Below are 20316 nucleotides of genomic sequence, written 5' to 3' on the forward strand. Positions count from 1 at the left end.
TTTTGCTTCTATCTTATTTTGTTTATAAGACCATGCTTTTAGCATATCATCGTTTTAATCATTATATCACTTAGCGTTGTCAGAAGTAACCTGTACATGAAAAAACCTGATGGTTTATCCTGCAAGCTCTAGGCAGTACTTAGTTAATTTGTAATGTTCACTTCTTAATTAGGCTAAACTTCAAAGTTTACCATTTTGATTCAGAGTCAATGCTGGATAATTTCTTATGGTTCAAAGAAAGTTCTTGATGTCTACCGAACTTCATTAGAGATATTCTTTCTGTCGCTGAAGCATACAGCAGAGACCTCCACACCGCATGTAAAGACCTCGACATGTTAATGTGAAAAATCATCTTGGTCTTAATTTGAAAGAGTTACTGGTGTTTTTTTACACGCTGGAAAATAACTAATAATGATAACCCTAATCGTAACGAATTTGAACTCAGAACTCGAGTGAGAAGTCAGAACTCCTCAGCTTAGAGACCTGGTTCTGCCAGGTTGAGTTGCCGGCTTCAATGTTGTCCCTGCCGTATATAAAGCCTCTTAAATCTAGAATCTTCTTCTCTTTTTCCTTTTTAGAAACTTCCTTCATCAGCCACTCCAGCTTGAGCAAGGAATCCACCCCTTGTGGTCGACTTACAGCTGCCAGAAATCCTCTTCACGCTAGGGACTGTTCTACAGACTTCGCTGCTGCATCTGCTTTCGCTAGGATTTCCGCTTCTATTTTTGCTGTTGATTTCTGGTCTACTTGGTTCTCATCATAATCCAACAGCAGTGCCAAACACATTAGAGGAAAAAATATTTTGAGAAAGATAAACATGAAGATTTTAAAAAAGTTTAATAAAGGAAGCAGCTATCACTGAGTGTTCACGTTTAGAGAGGTTGCTGATGGTATATTATTTGCATTAACCTTTAACTTTGCAGGGACATGCGGCGCCCACGAGGGTGGCCAAGGGGCTTCTCTATCTGCGTCAAGCAGGAAAGCTGGCCCCGGAGTTGTGGATCGCAATGCTTATTACGCTTGGCATTAAGGCCTGAGGTTCATAGGTTTTCTTTTCAGATTATTTCAGCACTAATTATGCAATTCAACCATGAACTTCCTGAAACTTCTTGGTTTTGCAAGTCTAGACTCCTCCACGAGTCGGTGAAAAAACACAGATATTAAGAAAAAAACTGAAAGTCATCATACATTTTATGTGCATTGTGAGAGGAAACGTCTTGGATTCGCACGATGTTTCTCTTTGTTTTCAGGTTTTTTTTTTTTTTGTCACATTTTTTTTAAAAAAAAAATTAATTCTTTTGTATTAGATTAATTTGGAATATTTGGGCTTTGTTATTTGTTTCATTTGGCTTGGCATTGGCTACTTGTGGTGCCAAGAAACAAAACTGACTTCCGGTTGGTGCTTCATTTGAAAATATTAAATGAAATTGAATTGAATTAAAACTATTAAAGCTATAAGAATTGAATTTCAACATTAAACAACTATTAAGCCACTTTTCTTGCAAACACAAGGGACAGAATTGCACTTTCATGGAGAGATTCAACTCTCTCTTTTTTGTTCCCTTAAATTTATTTATTTTTAAATTTAATCCTTCACATTAAATTTTTTTATTGGACTTGACAATTTTTATTTTATTGCCTAGAAATGGAGATTTTGTGATGTTGAGGAAAAACTATAACATTCATTTTATGCTTGGTTTTGTAAAATAAATTTAATTTTATTGATATAAAACAATTAAAATTTAAGAAATTAATTTTTTAAAAAAAAAAACTTTGTGAAGCCACCTCACTCTAGGAGGGCACGCGACTTCTTCCAATAGCAAAATATCATCATCACGATTGCGTTGTAAGCGTTTTTATGAGCTCTTGTTCATGGTGTAGCGCGTGTCCATAGAAAAGCAATGATAAGGCTCAAACAACCTTTTTTAATCTTTTTATTTTTTTTCTTCTCTCCTCTCACCGTGATTCAAATTAAAATGTGTCTTGATATTTTTTTTGTATTAAATTTAGTTTTTATTTTTTTTATTACTATTTTTTCTTTTGAATTTTTTTAAAGAATAATTTTTTTTTTAATTTGATCTTTAGTCAGGAATTGACTTCATGAATTTTTTCAATTGAGTGATCTTCTTATTATGATTTAAATCATATGTTTGAAAGGTTAAATGGGGAGATGTGGTTTTTTTTTACATCTTTTTTTGAAATTATTTTTCTTTTAAAATCCTTTTTTTTAACAGTTAGTTTATTAGACTAGTCGGGTCCACAAATAGAGTCATGAATTGCTCTTATTTCTTTAACACACATTGCCGGAGCCCAAACATTATTTTTTTAATGTTAGATAAAAACTTTGTTCGTCCCGACCTATAACATCTCATTCAACCAATCTACCAGTTCCTGTATGATCATTATGCCTCCATACATGTTTCTCAGATAGTGCATACACTTTGGATGAGAGGAAATACAAGCTCTGTGCATGCAATGTAAGAATGAACCCTCCATGCTCCCTCTCACAGCTCACTAGTTTTGACGGTGAACAGACATGTTTGCTGCTGTCGGTGAGGTCGGTCAAGACTCAAGAGAGAGGTACCGCTGAAGTGCTGATGAGTCCTGTCGACGAAGGGAATGGATCAGTTGTCCAAATCATTCAAGTATTAATTTATTTCCACGTGACATGTCTCCCTCTCACAGCCCATTTTCCTCGATGCTATGGAGCTTTAAGAACCCTAACGGTAACCCTACTAGAGTAGGGTATGCTAATTATGTTGCCATCTGGCAGGGTTCGACAAGTTTGATGAGCACTCTGGATTTTGTGCTGACGACTGGTAGTCATTAATAGAGTTCATGTTGTAATTATGAATATAAAAGTCTACTTGTATATATAAGCCCATTGGAAAATGATACTGCGGGATCATAGCTTTATTTGTCTCTATCTTAATATTCATGAACAAGTTAGCTCTCCAGCTATTAATCAAATTATAGATAAATAAATAAATAATTCGAAGTGGCAATGTACGAAACATGGCTGTGTGAAGAATAAATTTATGTTTGTTTTTTGTTTTAAGAGTATTTTAATTTTTTTTATATATATATACAACAAAGTCAACTTTCATTAAAACACCCACCGGCTCTTTAAAAAAACAAGTATTGTATTTAAAATAAAAAAAAATAAAGACTTTACCCACCCAAACAAAAAACACACAAAAAAAAAGAAGAAGAATAAAAGTCAGGTGTAACGCAGCACAAGATAGAAAAACACACAGCATCACATGCATGGATAACACGTGTCAAGTCAACAGTAAAGTAGCTAACAGTAGCAAATTTGGCATTGACTTGGTCTATATAACCTCCTCACGCAACGGCTACGCGCCTGAATCCCTCTTTTTTCGTAAAACAAACAAAACTACCCTTCCTCTTTTCACGCTAACTAAATTATCTCCTTTTTTAATCTTCTTTTTCAAAATTTTGATCGATCTATACTCTCTGTGGCGTCGTTTTGTGCTTTATCGCCTTTTAAGCGTTTCCGTTTCTCTTCATGGCATTTTGTTTCTCTTCGTTCTCTCAGGTTCTCTCTCTCCTCTCTCCAGTTTTATTTTAAAAAAAAAAATTGTTGTTGTTTCTTTTTTTTATCATTTAAATATTATCTTGCTCTTTTTTGCTTAGATTTAATTATTGATCAATGCAATTTTTGGAATGTAATTTGCGAGGATTTTGAGTATTTTTTTTTAAGATTTAATGTGATTGATTAATTACGTAGATATTTTTTCTTAAGTTTCCATTTTTTAATATGTAATTCACGAGGATTAATTTAGATTCTATTGAATTAATAAATGTAATTGTAAATGAAATTATATTTTTGAAAATGTAATTTGTGAGTATGAGATTGTAGTGTAAGGTTAACAAATGTAATTTAGGGTTTAATTTTGCTTGAGCTTGAAGTTTTCTAATTTAGGGTTTAATTTTGCTTGAGCTCTAAGATTTGTAATCTTTGTTATTTGGTTTGCTGTGCAGGTTAAGTTACTGAATTGGAAATGATTCAGTAAATGAAAAGATTGGCGAGAGATCAAATTATAGCAAAGTGTAATATAAAGGAAAATTATTAATTTCTTCGCTGTCATTGTTGTTGTTTGTGTAATTGTGAATAAAGAGAGAGAGCAAAAGAAGGAGAATTGTGTAGTAATTCTTATTTTAGGGATGGGGTATTTGAATTCCGTTTTATCATCTTCAAGCCAAGTTTATGCTGATGATGCACCTGTAAGCGGCGGTGGTCTCAGGTTTTTATTAATTAGCTCTTTAATGTCTTTGTTAGATCTGCTGTGGTGTAAATATTTGGGTTAAGTGGTTTTTTATATGTCAATTGTTGGTTTGATGCAGTCAATGTTGTGTTTGGCAAGTATGTTGTTGTTTATGACATGGGTTTTTGATTTTGTTTACTTGTTGATTAATATTTGGATGTATATGGTGAGTATGTTGTATATTCTGGCTTTTAAATGCTTGTTTATGATCATTGATTCATGTCCAATCATGAAGATTTTGTTAAATCATATTCTTTTTTGTTTGAACTTGTAATTTATAAATTTAAATCTCCATGAATTCGGAAAGCTTTAACATATTTTCTGTCGATATTTTGTTCTTTTGTTAATTTCACAGCTGCTCGCTTATTACCTGTGATTCTTTTGCACGTCATCTTATATGTCTTGATAACATGCAAAATGAGAGAAATGTGACCTAAATCTCATTTTTGTCGCATTCAACATTCCTTTTTGCATTGAAAAAGGAATGCTAGAAAGTCTTGGTTCCCTCTTTGATGGATCTGACTTATTATAGATTTGTCGTGCTGAGTATGCCAATGTCTTTCTTTGTGGAATGAGTTGTTATTTTCTCGCTCACTCTCAGACCTGATTCTTGAATCCAACAAGAAATGTTTTTATGAATCATCCAAAGTAATTATGGCGTCGCATGGATTTGACTACTTGGTCTAGAACATGCGACTTAATACTGAGTGGATGGAAACATAATACTTAAAGTTTTGAAATGATTACCAAGAAATGGAAATTTTAACTTGAGTATTACTGAAATTCTGTAAGCAACATTTCTTGTTACTCTCCAATGTAATGTGACATTCATGTAAGCTATTTGTGACATGCTGTGTAATTCTTAGATTGCCGGATTACATCTCTCTCAAATAATACTATTTCGTATTCTCTTCCTCTGCCTCCAATATTATTTAGTTCACAATATTTGTCTGGCTCTGAATTTGAAATATTTCCTGCAACAGTCAGAATGGGAAATTCAGTTATGGATATGCAAGCTCTCCAGGGAAAAGATCTTCCATGGAAGATTTTTACGAGACAAGAATCGATGGTGTTGATGGAGAGATAGTTGGTCTTTTTGGAGTTTTTGATGGTATCTCTCTCTCATTTTACTCTTTGTGCTTGTAGATGTATATAGCAAGATTAATTTAGCAGGATAGTGAATGCAATAGAGATATGATGAGGGGGTACTTTCTATTAAATGCGTAATGCAGCAACGTTAGTTTCATTAATTACTATATGTGCATCCCACTTGGCACTAATCTAAGTAACTGCTGGTTTGTGATAGCTATTAATATGCAAGTGTGCTGTCTGATGAACATTCTTGTAATTCTCCACATGTGCCCTTTGCAACTTCTTGGGTCATTTTCTCCTTTTTATGCCAGATATCGCATTATTTTCTGTCACCAGCATGTTGTATTCTCAACTGATGTAGTCCTTAGGGGAAATGAAACTATCATAGATTAGCCCGTGTGCTCAATCTGTGATTTATTCTTGTGGAGAAATGTGATTGAACTGATTGTATGCAGATTTGGATATTTTGGTAGACAATTGTTTGCCCCAGTGTGGTTGCAGTACTTGAAGCCATATGCCAATGCCATTGTTGGCTGGGAATGGCAGGTGTAGGATGTTTAATCACAAATTTTATGTTGAGACGGCCTATACCAGGCTGTTGTACCGTTATTTATTTGGTTTAATAGATAATCACTTTTTTTTTGTTTGTAGTGTTGCTAGCTAGTTGAAGAGAAATATAATCATATCATATCTTTTGCAATAATTTTCCTTTTCAATCTTATGAGCAGATAATGTAGCAAATTTTCCTGGCATGGTTTTTCAGGTCATGGAGGTGCACGAGCAGCTGAATATGTGAAACATAACCTTTTTAGCAATCTGATCAAGCACCCAAAGTTTATTTCCGACACCAAATCAGCTATATGTATCTCATTTCCTTAGTGCCAATGTTTCTTTTTTCTAATCTTAAAATTTCTCGTTCAAGGAACTTGATGTTTAATTTTGAATTGCTCCCTCTCTCTGCAGCTGATGCATACAATCACACAGACTCTGAATTTCTGAAATCAGAAAATAATCAGAACCGGGATGCTGGATCAACTGCCTCTACAGCTATTCTTGTTGGTGATCGTTTGCTTGTCGCTAATGTTGGAGATTCCAGAGCTGTCATATGCCGTGGTGGCAATGGTGAGACTCAGAATGATTGTAAAACCATTTGCAACTTCTAGAATCCTTTTCATTTTTCCAACATGTGATGCATTTTATGAAAACAGTACTGACAGTTTGTTTTAATTTTTTTTAAGTTGGCTGTTGCCTAGAATTCCAAACTAAAGATTCAATTCATAGTCATCCGGTACTGTTGAAGAAATCATATAGAATAAGGCAATGCTGCTGCTGTTAAGAATTATAAACAATAATACAATACAAGAGTGGAGACAGTGACTGAAATAAAATTTTAGTTATATGACTTGGTATCACTTCATTCATAATTTTGAAGCATTAAGAGAAATCAATGTGTAACTTCAATACAAAATCGTCATTTGAAATTTGGAGAGCCAGATCTGTGAGCTATAGTTAATGTCCTAGAGCGTTTCTTTTTCTTTTTCTAAAGTGGGAACAGTCGATGCAAAAGACTTGTCATTTTGATCTTGATTTTGATTTCCAATAATAAAGTTCCAGTGCTTGTGTTAATTTTCTTGTGATTTTTCACTTAGGAAAGTGCATCTCATGGTAATATGTAATTTGGAAAGGTAAAGAAATCTAGTATTGGCCTGTTAAATCAGGATAATGACAATGGACCAAAATACAGAAAGAAAAGCAGATGCTCTGGGATAGAGTATGAGAGCATTTATCTGAGTACTGTGGTTGTATCTGTTTAGTTTATCACATAATTAAGTCATTAACTTGTCTTGCCATTTTCTTTAGCTATTGCTGTTTCCCGAGATCACAAGCCAGACCAGACTGATGAGCGGCAACGGATTGAAGATGCTGGAGGATTTGTCATGTGGGCTGGTAAGGACCTCACATGATCTTCTTTCTATTTTTTGATTAAAATTTTCTGGGCCATACGTATCTTGTGATGACTGGAAATAATGACAGGTACTTGGAGAGTTGGTGGTGTCCTAGCTGTCTCTCGTGCATTTGGTGATAGGCTCTTGAAGCAGTATGTTGTTGCTGACCCAGAAATCCAGGTCTGATTCTTAATCTATTCAAGAAATGGTTGACATTTATCATTTTAAGGTATTTTTCAATTTAAGATACCTTAAAATGATAAATCTTCCAAAATTTATATGTCATTACTCATGAGCACATGCACACTTGCACTCGCTCAGGTGCATTCAGGGATGCCTTTTGGAGATAGACTTTTAACTGCTAAATGCATGAATATTCATGAACATTGCTCAAGCGTTTCATTTTATAATTCTTGAGCAATGCGTTGCTTTTCAATTACTTACAGTTGACTATGCGCCTTGTGATTTTTTTCTTCTTCGTCTTTTCCTTTGAGCATGTTTTGGTGACCAATATTATCATGGAAATTGTAGGAAGAAAAGGTTGACAGCTCCCTTGAGTTTCTTATCCTTGCAAGTGATGGTTTATGGGATGTTGTCACAAACGAGGTTTGTCCTTTTAGCTTCTTTTATGCTTTCATGTTATGGAGGTTGATGATTCATATTCCACTTTCTGTATTTTCTGTATTCTTCCTTGCTAATGATCTGGTGGAAATTGGCATACTGGTGCTTTTTAGTGAAGTTTGTTCCTCGTCAGAATAAAAACAGTTGATGGTCTTTTTTCTTTTTTTCTTTTTGTCATCACCATCTGATGCTCCATCCATTCCTTAGGAAGCTGTTGAAATGATCCAGCCAATTCTGGACCCCGAGCAGGCAGCAAAGAGGTTGATGCAGGAAGCATATCAGCGAGGCAGTGCAGATAACATCACCTGTGTAGTCGTCCGTTTCTTGGGCAATCAAGGAGGTGCATCTGGTGGTGGCTCTGTGTGAGCATGCTGAACAGGTACTGTGCTAGGTTTTTATTCTTACCCAAGGATAAAAAAAGGACCAGCATTAAATCCTGTGGTGCAAATCTGATCAGGGAAACATGATAATAGCATCATCATATGTTTTGTAAGGATAGAAATACGAAGGAAGTTGACAGGCTGCCAACGTGTATTTTACATGTTTCAGCTTCTAGAATAGAACTATCCAAGTTTAGCTTACGTGCTTGGGTCTCGAGGTAGCTGGAACTGTGAGCTTGTGAGTCTGTAAAGAGTCTGGAGACTGTTTTATCCATTTCTCATCCGTCTGTTGTAAATGTGGTTTTCCATACTTCGGTTTCTTTCTTGCTAATTGCATCTCCTTTACCTGAGCTCTTTGTAGTGTTTCAGTTTTGTTCGGCTGCCTGTCTGAAGCCTCTCCATTTTTCTCGGTTAGATCACCATCGTAAACCATTCAGAGTTTCTGCTGCTGAAAAGCTCTTGGCAAGAAGATGCTTCTTCCCCCATGCCCCAAGAAGTCCGTGTAATCAGGCAATGAAAGCCCTTCGGAGGAGAAAATAGATTGAATCTCCTCTGATGGGGATGGGAATAAACTTTGGCTTGGTTACCATCTATCTATGCCACGACCAAATGAGGCAGTGGCAGTGAACTTGCGAGCTCTGAATTTCAATCACGCCGCTGCCTCTATTGCCTCCACCCATACTTAGCCTCTACCTTTCACCATGTTTGGATCTCAACCGGAAAGGAAAATGAAAAATACTTGAAGGTTGATCCTGCATGTCAGGACTAGAAGCTAGATTTTTAGTTGAATTAAATAAGATATTAATTTGGATAAATTTAGTTGATTCGGTCAAGTTTCTAGCCAGCAGGTTGATCTGAATATCTTGTTAAAAAATAAAATATTATTGTTTTAATAGAAATAATTAATTCATGTTAACCCACGAATTAACTTGATGACCTAGCAATTTAAGTCTTTTCCAGGATTAATTTCTGGATTGGATCTGACAACCAATCTAGGTCAATTTACAAGGTCATTTTATGAATATATAGTGAGAGGACTCGTAATACGAATAAAAGCAAGCCCGACAAGGCAAGGATTTGCCATTATGGTTTATTTATAGGCATGAACTTCTGTAAGTGGACAGTACCTGCAGGTTATTTAATTGCAATTTGTAGGTCTATTCTATGAATTTTTCTTGCCTTGCTTTCCAAGGGTAAGAATAACTTGACAGAAAGTTTACAAGACTAGTGCTTCTGAATAATTTGAAAATATATTATAGAAGAAGAAGAAGAAGAAGCTTTTACCTATTAGTTGTTCACCATTTTATTCCTTTTTTTTTTTTCAATGATTAGAGTATTCTTGGGTCATCTTTTCATACATTAAAACTATTTTTTATTTAATATTTAACATGCTATTTCTTAATGTCACATGGTGTAATTATGAGAAATTCTCTTTCTTGCAATCATCATTAAAATTCAAACAAAAAATAATTACATGAGAATCAAACACGTTTTAAATATTTTATTTGATTAGTGTTTTAAAATAAAATAAAAAACAAATATAAAATGAACAGAATAGTGTTTAATTGAAGAGAGATAATAAAGATATGAAATAAACTTATTTTTAATATTTTTTTGGAGTGAATGTATATTCTTTCAAAACATTAACAATATATTTCTCTTGTTTTCACTATCTTTATTTTTTTTTTTCAAAACAATAATTAAATATTATCGAAATTTTGATAAATTAAGAAAGACATTTTCTTTTGAATATTTTCACGGAAACAAAGAATGATATTTCATGATTCATAATATATCATCCGATATATAGAAAGATATATTTAAGGTTGAGCATGTTTGATGTTATGATAGTGATTGTTTTTTAAAATATTATTTATTTGAAAATATATCAAAATAATATTATTATTTTTTTGAAATCAACACATTACGATGATTTTAAAAAAATAAAAAAATAAATTTAAATCAAAATAAATTTAAATTTTTTGAAAATAATAGTCTTCCCATGACGATATTAAAAGGCAAGTTGACAATGTAAGGGTACTGACATGACTCTGATTTTGCACTTCTTTTTGTGGGGTTGAAATGGGAATGGGGCCCTTATGTCTGTTAATGGGCCTTAATTAGTTTCTCGATAGTATTATGTTTTTGCAGTTGCAAGCCCAGATCTTAGAGCCCAATAGTAATGAGAGAGTTAGCTTAAATATTTAGCAAAATATAGCGGCGTTGCTATATTAGAAAACCTAAATATAAAGAAAAAATAACTAAAATCATAACCAACTAGAATTATTAAATATATTATTTAATTTTTTAAATTAAATTGGAAAAAAAATCATTTTTTTCTTAAAATCCTCCTTAGAAAGCATGTATAATAGTTGCATGCACAATCTCAACTTTACTATTAGGCCACCACAGATACTATATCATAATCTAGAATCTAGTTTGAAAAATATTTTAAAAACTTCAAATTTTTTTATTTTAAATTAATTTTTATGTATTTTTATATCTTTTTATGTAATAATATAAAAAAATCATAAAAATATTATTTTAATATATTTAAAAAATAAATTATAAAACAACGACACCAGCTCATGGAACTGGCCATGCCAGGAGCCGGTGGAAAATTTTGGGCATGGCATGATGCAATCATTCATCCACAGGAGCATTATTTGAAATTCGAGTTACCAATGAAGACAAACCAATAAATAAAGAAATAAATAAATAAAAGAAGGGGATTGATACAACGTCCTAATCAAGTACAGAAGGAATCTACCCCTTGACTGACTGATCTTATCACAAAGACAGTCCCAAGTCATTTTATCTCCTTTTCTTAAATTAAAATAAAAAAAGTTAATAAATATATAATAATACTTCTTCTTCCCCATGATGTGATCTCTTACCAATAAAATAATTGACGCCCCCCTATGATCTTGGTGATTTTGATCTTCGTCTTCTATGAAAGGAACAAATAAACTGTACCTCCCCATAATTACTTTTTAAGCACATAAAGCAGCTCAATCCTCCAATGGCATCGCTGATTTTGATCTTTGTTTTAGATAATAATAATATAATATCTTAAAAGTTTAATTACGAGTTAAGATCTTCATCATTCTCGACACTTCGCCTACGCATAGAAGGAGCTACCTCCCTGTTCCTCCCAGGATTGAAATACCAGAACAGTGAAGCTGATTCTTGTCACAAAACAAAACTCATTACTGCATGAAAACGTGTACAGATTCAAGGGTTCCACCTTAATTATATACAACAACATTGAACTGCAAGAAGGATTACAGCAAAAATACAACAATCTCCTCTGCGAGAGGAGAGGGATAACTTGGGGTTTTTCGTTTCAGCAGAGAGGGAGTTATTTCCACTGAGAGCCTGCAACTCTCATCAGGAGTGGAGAAGAGTCGACGAATGAGGAAACAAGTTGGCATTCCAACATTGTCAATCCAACATCAATATCAAGTGAACTTAGAATGATGGAACAACGCCGAACCCATAAATACTACTCCGATCAACCTCGACTCCGGAATCAGTACGTTTAGCGAACCTTCCTTTGATTCGAGGCCTTGTTTCGGCATAGGCTTTTCGTGATGCATATCTAATTGTCTTCTCGAATTTTCGATTCTTTCTCTTCTCTCTATACCTTAACACCCTTGCTTCGCGGTCAACTGCTGATAGTTGCACTGTCTGGTTTGCCGACTCCATTCCATTGCTCACTGATCTACTGTAAGGGTTCGATATTTCTGTCAAGGTACTGCCATCTGGTACGACTCCAACATCAAGAGATGAAGAAGAAACCTGCAGTAAAAGCTCGCAAGATCAGGACTTTAAACTACAGATAAATCTCTTGTAAGTTGTAACAACAGATGGACTCAAACGATGATAGATTCATGAAATCACAAATGCTACTAACAAATCTGTACCAAGCATGACAATTTTCAAAAATGAGAGAACAGATTACAAACACTTTTAAACTTGAACTCAACGTCCACGGTTGACTAGTTTTGGAGACTGAAATTTTTTTGAGATTGAATTCATTTCTAAATTGAGTGTTTGGGAGTATAGTATTTTTTTTTTTTAAAAAAAAAAAAGAATAGTTTTGATGTGCTGATGAAATAAAAATAAAATTATTGTGATATGTTTTTAAGAAAAAAACAATTTGAAAGAGAATTTTTCACAGCAAAACCAAATACACTTTAAATTTAAAATCCTCAACAATTGAACACGGAGCTATTTGATATCTAAATCTTTAAATTAATTAAACGACTTAAATTTGACAAAATTACAGAAACTATCAAACTGAAAATCTCTACTATAGGTAACTTGAATCTAGCAATATTATAGTCTCTAAAATTATAAACAAAGTTTTAGTAAGAAGATGAAAACCCTAGCAGCTTAATTAACTCTCAGAACCTCTAACACCACCCACAACTTCACTATACGTACCTAATAGCACGAAACATTTTCATTTCATAACTTTTGTTTTAGGTTTTATTATCTCAGGCCAGCTTTCAGGCACCGAAACTAGGTCGGTCCACTTCTCCGGTCCGATCAAAGTCAAGCTATCCAATCGAAGACTAGAGATTTATTACAAATTTTACAAACAAAAGATCCAATTTAGAGAACTTACACTGTGGCTCAAGGAATTATAGCCGTAGCCACCAGCAAAAGTTTTAGATCCAGCAGAGAAATCCAACTCAAAGCAGCAATTGTCATTAACCAAAGCAGGAGCTTGAAACCCTAATTTGTTACTTTGCACAGGCACCACCCCATCAGTAGTACCTGAACTGTTCTGCTCTTGCACTTCCACTTTCTGATCCACATACCGATCTAAATCCAAATACGGGTGCATTTCCGCCCCAAACACATACTGACCAGTATTCAGATCCAAACTATCCACCCCTTTAGTGCTCCCCCCACCAGGGTTCGGTAACAGCCACGACTCCGCCTCTGCCTCCTCCCTACTAACATCATCCCCACCATTCACGTCATCAAGGTAACGATACTCCAAGAAGTTAACGGCAGCTCCACCGCCGTGCGCAGCCGAGGAAGAGTCAAAGAAGGGAGTGACAGGGACACGTTCGTGGCGTTGGGCAAGAGGGTTCGCCGAGTGGATGTCACGGTCACAGGTGACACATAGAGCGGCAGCGTCAGCCTTGCAGGTGACATGAGCTGGGGCTTGTTCACAGACTTCACAGACCCAGACACGCGCGTGGCGAGAAGCAAGTTTGTTGGCCGCGTGGATTTTGGAGTCGCAACTGACGCAGAGGAAAGCTGAGTCAGCTCGACAAAACAACGTTGCTGTTGCTGATTTGCATGAGTCACAAAGCTTTGATGCCATTAAGGAAGACGAAGGCGACGAGTTTCAAGGCTTGAAGCTTCTGTTGAGTTGTGTTCTGTCTCGATGGGGTTCTTTAGGTTGAAGCGTAGTTTTATGGGGATGGTTGGTGGTGAAGTGGTTTACTGTTGTTTAAGTTTTAGGTGTTACTGTATGGGTCTATCTAGGGGGACCACGGAGATCTAAGTGTTGTCCAATGGGAGATTGACACGTGGATGGTGTCCTAGCCAGATATAAAGGGTTTGGGTTTTTTATTTTGTTTTAACAATGTTATTAAGGGGGTGTGTTAAATAGTTTTTTCATTTGTTTTTTTTTTTATGGTTTTAATATGTTAATATAAAAAAATAAAAAACATTATGTTCAATTACATCCAGTAAACCTATACACCTTGTGTTTCATCCAATTAATTTCTCGGAATTGTTACTTGAGATTTCACCGAATAAAGGGAAATTAAATGGGAAAATTTCATTTTAATTTTCTTTTTAGGAAATTGGGGCTTTGATATTGATGATGATGTTTGAGTGAAGGGGTCAATTTTGTGTATAGTTGGAGGGAGGGGCCACCGAGAGAAAGGTGGTGTTTTCAGCGTTTTGTAGGTGTGTGTGAAAGGGAGAGAGAGGGAAAGGGGCGTAGGGAGGTTTGAATAAAGCCAGTGTGGAGGACCCAGAGGGCGCATGCCGGCATGGGCAAGTTACTGTTCGAGAGGGATATGTAGAGAATGACTCTACGCTTAGCTGCCTTCCTTTCCTACCCTAAGATATGGGCTCAAAGGGAATTCTCAAGTGGAATCCTTTTTTTTAAAGGAAATAACATTGTTTCATGTTACAAGAAAAAGAAGATAGAAACGTTTTTATCAAAAATCGCATGACATGGATCCAAGTGTGTTCCTATAGTATAGAACATATTTATTTCTATGTTTAAAAATACTTTTAAAAAAATTTAAATTTTATTTTATTTTTTAAATTAATTTTTTTAAATCATTTTAATATAATACATCAATTTCAAAAATAATTTATAAAAAATAAAAAAAATATATTCCTAAATTAATAATATTTTAAAAAAACAACCAAAACTATAATTCCATTCATTCCGTAAAAGAATCTAAGCTGATGACGTTGCGGGGGCGTAGTAATGTAGCATATAGCTTGCAACCACAGCATCCTACAGCCCCTATCTGCTTGCTCAGAGGGGATTCAGATGGCACAAGGAAAACGACGAGTACAGAATCCAGAGAAGCACTGTCCTGGTGTACTGTTTAGTACCGCAACCTGCCTGCTTGTATACAATCCAGAGAAGCTCTGCTCTGATACAGGTATCTATCAAAGAAGAAAAAATACGAGCCAAAGAGGAGAGGAAAGCTGCTGTTCGGCAGTGGCAGTGAAAAGCCCATCACAGCCCCTTGGAGGCTATTATTAGATTTGATGCTTAAACTTAATCAACTTTGAGCTCACGGGCTTGACTCATTTCTTGCAGTCTGTGTTTGTCAGATTGGCTAGCCCTGGTCGACAGCTCGGGTAGCAACTCACAGCTTCTCAGGAAATAGGCCTGGCTCATTTGTTTGGAGCATCTTCACAGGCAGCTAAAGCCAGAGTATTGCTAATGAAGAATCAAAGGAGGCCCTCCTCCATACCTTCCACAACCATGGTACTAAAGATGAAAATATGAATTTGACACACTAATTTGAGGGAACAACAAAAAGGGCAGCAGCTAATTATGTATTGTGTTAAAGCAGTATTACAAGAAAAATATGTGTTTTTGCTTCAGTTTTCCCCAAAATAATCCTGCAAGTCAGTATTTTAATCTCAGCATATGGAAATAAGAAATTGCGAAGTCACCTCCTGAGATTACGCCAAGCTTGAATGAGGGTAACAACACTTCTCGCTCCAGCATTCGTGTGCACGAGATTATGATCGTTCTGGAACTTGCTTGAACAAAGCTAGCCACCTCCTGCTTTGAGAGTGTTACTCAACCTGCAAAAGTTGATTTCCCACTTAGGCATTTATGTCAAGTAATTGCGGGGCACCAAACTTCAGCACCATAGAGAAAGCAACTGCATATGGCTACCGTGTGAAGACGAGTAAATTGGTACTTAGGACCCCATGAAGCCAGGTGAGAAAAAATTGTGAATCCACACTAGCATTTTTTATTGAAACGAAAATCTGAAAGATTTCGAGAAGTCAAGGACAATAAATGATGTTGGTCCCACTTAAAGGGAGGATAAACTGGCTATGGTCCTAACTTTCACTCAAGATAAAATATGCTCCTACCAAATGAAATTCCCATGTGATTCACAATGCACAAGTGACAGAATATGTGACATATCTACCATAAGTGAAAACTCTAGGTACCAAATCAATCTTTTGTTTTCTTTCTTCGAAACCAATCACTGCACAGTCAATCAAAATATGAAGAATCTATTAGACTTGAGTAGATTGAAAAGGAAATATAACCTCGGCACAATGGAGTTTTCTTTTAAGGATCAGAAACAAAAATGTTTGCCACTTAATCTTTGCAACACCAGATATAAACCACAGTTACACTTTTTCCCATGACATCTAGGTGATACCATATATGATAAACCGATTCATAATACTTTGAATTTAAGGATACATGCGTGTCTAGTATTTTGCGATGAAGAATGCTTACCAGTCCAAGCCCTCAAAGAGGCCTTCACCCTTCGTAGCACAAGCTTTGAAGATGGCCCATTGGCGACTTTTTATTTTGTGCAACTCCAATGCCTCAGTCACAGCAGCAGCATCAAGTGCACCAGGGAGATCCTGCTCATATAAAGCAATAGTTGCAACATGTTATAAGAAACTCCAGTGGTTGGTGACGGATTTTTTCTTTTTCCCAATATTGGCTTGTATTTTATACACAAAGTTGAGAGTACAAGGAAGCCCATTTTGGGACGATCAAACTAATCAATAATCGACCCCTATGTAACAGTAGGAACTGACAAAGTTTATCCGAATTGTGGATGTTAGAGAAAATGGTCTTCACCTGCTTGTTTGCAAAAATGAGGACAACTGCACCTTTCAATTCTTCCTCCTGCACAAAGGTCCAATTTCGTTTCAGAGTTCTTAGATGCCATTAGAGCTACTGAAAATTGGTCTGTTTTCCAAAAGATGTAAGCATGAAAAACATGTTCCTATCTACATACGAAAAACAAGATTGCAGTTAAGAATATAGCAGAGCTGACAATTAACAAAGGATAATTTTTTTGACAGTCAACAAATGATAATTTTTTTTACTTTTGATTCTCGTGCTTTAATTTTGTGAAGAAATTATTAAACCTGATTGATAGCTACATTTTTTATGGTAAAATAGCAAAGGAAAAAAATGATTACATAGCTTAGCAACAATGATCCCAACAACTCACAATCCCATAAATTGCAGTCCCCCCTGTCACAATGCAGACAATATGAAACTGGAAGTTTTTTATTGTCCAGATATGTTGCAAATTATAAAAAATGTAACCCACTTAACTCCATGACCTCGTACTAATAATTCTTGCTTTTGGTATATTACAATGATAATCATTTATTTTATGAAATAAATCCAGTCAATAGATATGTTGAGATTGAAGAGGACATCCTTGACCAACGACTATATCTGATAGAATGTGAACAAACATTACCCACTAAGCAGCATCCTGGTATTCTACTAACTGATAATAAAACAGATACTCCTGAAGTACCTCCAAAATTGAATGAAATTCTTCCTTGGCTATTCCAATTCTCTCTGTGTCACTTGAATCTACCACATAAATTACAGCTTGAGTATTCGGGAAATAACACCTCCAATATGGCCTGAAAGAAACATACAAATTTATTCACAGGGAAGGGATGGAGGAATAACAGACCATTGCATGCCAAATATCTACTACCAAGGAATCAGCATAGACACAAACAAACAACTCGAGAGAGGACTGAGCATAAATCCGTGAAGGATTTTAAGAGCATTGAAATTTAATTGATTACATTGCTGTAATGGTACTTCTCAACAACACATATAACATTCTCTACGCAATATGGAAACCAAATGCACATATGTGCCTACTAAGAACACCAATCAACAGCAACAATGGCAAACAATTTCTACAGAATGTAAGCTACATTTTCTTCAGAGAAGAAGGAAGAAAAGTTACCTGATACTTGTTTGTCCACCTGTAGCACCAAACCATAAACCAGATTAATTTACAAAATGAATTGCTACATGAACATAAACAGCATAACAAATTTACTAGAAGATCACTGTTAAAAACCTCCTTTGGTTTCATTAACCCCAAGGCAACTAAACTAGAACACCAAACAGTGAATTCGCACACCCTTACAGTTCAGAATCCACACATTAAGAAACTAAAAATAAACCCTATATATCTCATGTGCTTAACAAGTACATCAAAATCAAGCCCACTTGACTAGACCCCTTGATCACTCTACTGCATACTAGCTCTCAGTATCCTCTTCATTACATAATAAAATCAACCTAACAGACTAAAACTCCATTACTTCATAGATTAAAACCAATTACTTACCTAAATCCCAGACTTGAAACTTAATGTTGTTGTACTGTACAGTTTCTACATTGAATCCAATCGCTACACCGCGTAAAAAAAAAAAGCATCAGATTAGCAAGAATTCAGAAAAAAATCATACGGTAACATAAATTCCCAACTCAAATTTTCTTCCTTTTTTAAAAAAAGAAACTCACTTGGGATCGTGGAGACTACCTCTCCCATTTGAAGCCGATCTAAATCACAAGAAAACACACCAAAACATCACAAATATGTAAAACTAGAAAAACCCAGAAAATAAATAACAGAAAGAAAGTCGGGGGTTACAGAGAATGGTGGTTTTGCCAGCATTGTCGAGGCCGAGGACAAGTATTCGAGCTTCTTTATTGCCAAATAAAGAAGAGAACATTCTACTAAACAAAAGACCCATTTTTTTTCTTTTTGTTTCTGTTTCTCACACTTCGAAAATTTCTAAGTGCATGTCACGAACTCGATCAGTTTCGCAGGTTTTTGTTCACACCAAGTACTGAAGCTCTCTCTCTTTACTTAAAACAAGCAAGCAATTTCCAAGAATCCAAGCCAGTGAAGTGTCGAGAGTGTTGTGGGCTGTGAAGATGTGGTTCCAAGCAGGGCAGATGGGCTTGTGAACAAGTATTGTTTCGTGAGTGTCAGCCCTAATACGAATACATACATGAATTTTTTTAATAATAAAAAAAGAATATTGGTTGAATTTTTTTAATAATAAAAAAAAATTATTGGTTCGACTTTGATGCACAAAAACTATATTTATCACACTTCCGGTTATTCGATCAATTTGTGAGTTAATATGCTACTTTGTTTATTATTTTTATTCAAAACAATATTATTTTTAATTTTTATTTTATTTTTATATATTAATTGATTTAATCATATAAACTGAGTTTGAATAAATTAATATATTAACTTATTCAAGTTGAACATAACCTCGTTCAGATTTTATGTCATGAGAATTTTAGATCAATTAGCTCGTTAGACTCGGATTTAATAATTGTGATCAAAACTAGATATTTTTAATTTTGAGGGTTGGTTTAGTGATTAAAAAGATTTTTTTTAAAAAAAAAAATTATGATTTCAAATTACAAGGCCAAAACTTACCGAAACTTATTAAATTTCTCTAAATATACCAGGCTAACCCGAAGGATATGTCTTGATATAGTTTAAAAAAGCATGAGCGGGTCCAAAAATACTACAAGTATACCGTGTCTTAATATCTTTTTTTTTTTTTAACCATGTATAAGCTATAGTAGCTCGATTCCAAATAGCTATATTTAACACTATATGCTCAGAGTTGCATCATGTGGGCTTATTTGTCGGAAAAGTAAGATTGTTTGGTCCAATAACATGACATGAACCATGCTGCGAGGCAAAAGTATGTTCTTTCTAATCAAAATATCTATCGAATCACGAGTTGATATCAGCAGATATCGTGAAATATTTATAGCATGAGATGGGACTGATAATAATAATTATTAGGCTTAAATTCAATTTTTATATGAGTTAGGGTATGTGATAATTTTTAGAGGAAGCATTTCGTTCTTTAAACCAACTTTGATGCGAGGCTAAAATGGACTTAGAATCTTGAGTTTCCCTTTTGCTTTTCTTCAGTGCCAAATGATCGCTTAAAATAAAATAAAACAACGATGGATCGAAGTGATTATTTGTTTAAATTGTAATTATTCTCTTCTATGTATGGGACTTAAAGTTTGTTTAGGAGTGTAATTTCAGTTGTTTTTTTAAAATATTTTTCACTTAAAAATATATAAAAATAATTTTTTTTTATTTTTTTTAAAAAATTATTTTTAATATTAGCGTATCAAAATGATCTAAAAATATAAAAAAAATATTAATTTAAAAAAAATTGATTTTTTTAAAAGCGTTTTGAAAACACAAAAAACAAACACTGTATTAGATCTGGTTTGTATCGGATGAAAAACATTGTTTTATAACATGGAAAACAACAATTTAATGCATTTTTTTAAATGAAATGGAGTTTTAATTGCAAACTCAAATATATTTTTAGTGTTTATTTGTCAATGTAGTACAAAGGTATTTTTTAGTTGAAAAGGCATTAAAATTATGTTTTTTATATTTT

At 34.6% G+C, this 20316-nt stretch overlaps 3 protein-coding genes across 5 annotated transcripts; 1 reads left to right on the plus strand and 2 right to left on the minus strand.

Moving 5' to 3' along the window:
* Positions 1 to 3375: 3375 nt before the first annotated feature.
* Positions 3376 to 8678, plus strand: LOC118050162 (probable protein phosphatase 2C 59). 2 transcript variants are annotated; one of them, XM_035060406.2, is made up of 9 exons: positions 3376 to 3559; positions 4006 to 4268; positions 5273 to 5400; positions 6145 to 6243; positions 6345 to 6503; positions 7242 to 7328; positions 7416 to 7507; positions 7859 to 7933; positions 8156 to 8678. In XM_035060406.2, exons 2-9 carry the CDS (start codon positions 4189 to 4191, stop codon positions 8312 to 8314), a joined length of 879 nt encoding a protein of 292 aa, XP_034916297.1. In that variant the 5' UTR covers positions 3376 to 3559; positions 4006 to 4188; the 3' UTR covers positions 8315 to 8678. The 2 variants fall into 2 exon arrangements, with proteins under 2 accessions (XP_034916297.1, XP_073266315.1); XM_073410214.1 differs by having other exon boundaries at positions 4006 to 4248.
* A 2836-nt stretch (positions 8679 to 11514) lies between these two features.
* Positions 11515 to 13783, minus strand: LOC118050161 (zinc finger protein CONSTANS-LIKE 4). Its single transcript, XM_035060405.2, has 2 exons — positions 12962 to 13783; positions 11515 to 12129 (listed from the first exon to the last, which is right to left on the minus strand). The coding sequence occupies exons 1-2, from the start codon at positions 13670 to 13672 to the stop codon at positions 11800 to 11802; spliced, it is 1041 nt and encodes a 346-aa protein (XP_034916296.1). The 5' UTR covers positions 13673 to 13783; the 3' UTR covers positions 11515 to 11799.
* Positions 13784 to 14664: 881 nt separating this feature from the next.
* LOC118050241 (ADP-ribosylation factor 1) lies at positions 14665 to 18776 on the minus strand. 2 transcript variants are annotated; one of them, XR_012170157.1, is made up of 9 exons: positions 18513 to 18776; positions 18383 to 18421; positions 18207 to 18269; positions 17817 to 17835; positions 17367 to 17478; positions 16670 to 16717; positions 16316 to 16446; positions 15505 to 15639; positions 14665 to 15299 (listed from the first exon to the last, which is right to left on the minus strand). XR_012170157.1 is itself a non-coding variant. In XM_035060514.2 (8 exons), the coding sequence occupies exons 1-8, from the start codon at positions 18613 to 18615 to the stop codon at positions 15606 to 15608; spliced, it is 549 nt and encodes a 182-aa protein (XP_034916405.1). In that variant the 5' UTR covers positions 18616 to 18776; the 3' UTR covers positions 15349 to 15605. The 2 variants fall into 2 exon arrangements, 1 of the variants encoding a protein (XP_034916405.1); XM_035060514.2 differs by lacking the exon at positions 14665 to 15299 and having other exon boundaries at positions 15349 to 15639.
* Positions 18777 to 20316: the final 1540 nt, after the last annotated feature.

This window comes from Populus alba, chromosome 6, assembly GCF_005239225.2.
Source record: "Populus alba chromosome 6, ASM523922v2, whole genome shotgun sequence".
Taxonomy (NCBI): Eukaryota; Viridiplantae; Streptophyta; class Magnoliopsida; order Malpighiales; family Salicaceae; genus Populus; species Populus alba.

Bases quoted from the DNA above. Each gene is read 5' to 3' on its own strand.
- LOC118050161 (XM_035060405.2), bottom strand. From the start codon at position 13,672: ATGGCATCAAAGCTTTGTGACTCATGCAAATCAGCAACAGCAACGTTG. The intron at 12,130-12,961 runs GTAAGTTCTCTA...CTTTTACTGCAG, and splicing joins ATAATTCCTTGAGCCACAGT to GTTTCTTCTTCATCTCTTGA.
- LOC118050162 (XM_035060406.2), top strand. From the start codon at position 4,189: ATGGGGTATTTGAATTCCGTTTTATCATCTTCAAGCCAAGTTTATGCT. The intron at 5,401-6,144 runs GTATCTCTCTCT...ATGGTTTTTCAG, and splicing joins TCTTTTTGGAGTTTTTGATG to GTCATGGAGGTGCACGAGCA. The intron at 6,504-7,241 runs GTGAGACTCAGA...CATTTTCTTTAG, and splicing joins CATATGCCGTGGTGGCAATG to CTATTGCTGTTTCCCGAGAT.
- LOC118050241 (XM_035060514.2), bottom strand. From the start codon at position 18,615: ATGGGTCTTTTGTTTAGTAGAATGTTCTCTTCTTTATTTGGCAATAAA. The intron at 16,718-17,366 runs GTACTTCAGGAG...ACCTTTGTGCAG, and splicing joins AATTTCATTCAATTTTGGAG to GAGGAAGAATTGAAAGGTGC. The intron at 15,640-16,315 runs GTAAGCATTCTT...CAACTTTTGCAG, and splicing joins CTCTTTGAGGGCTTGGACTG to GTTGAGTAACACTCTCAAAG.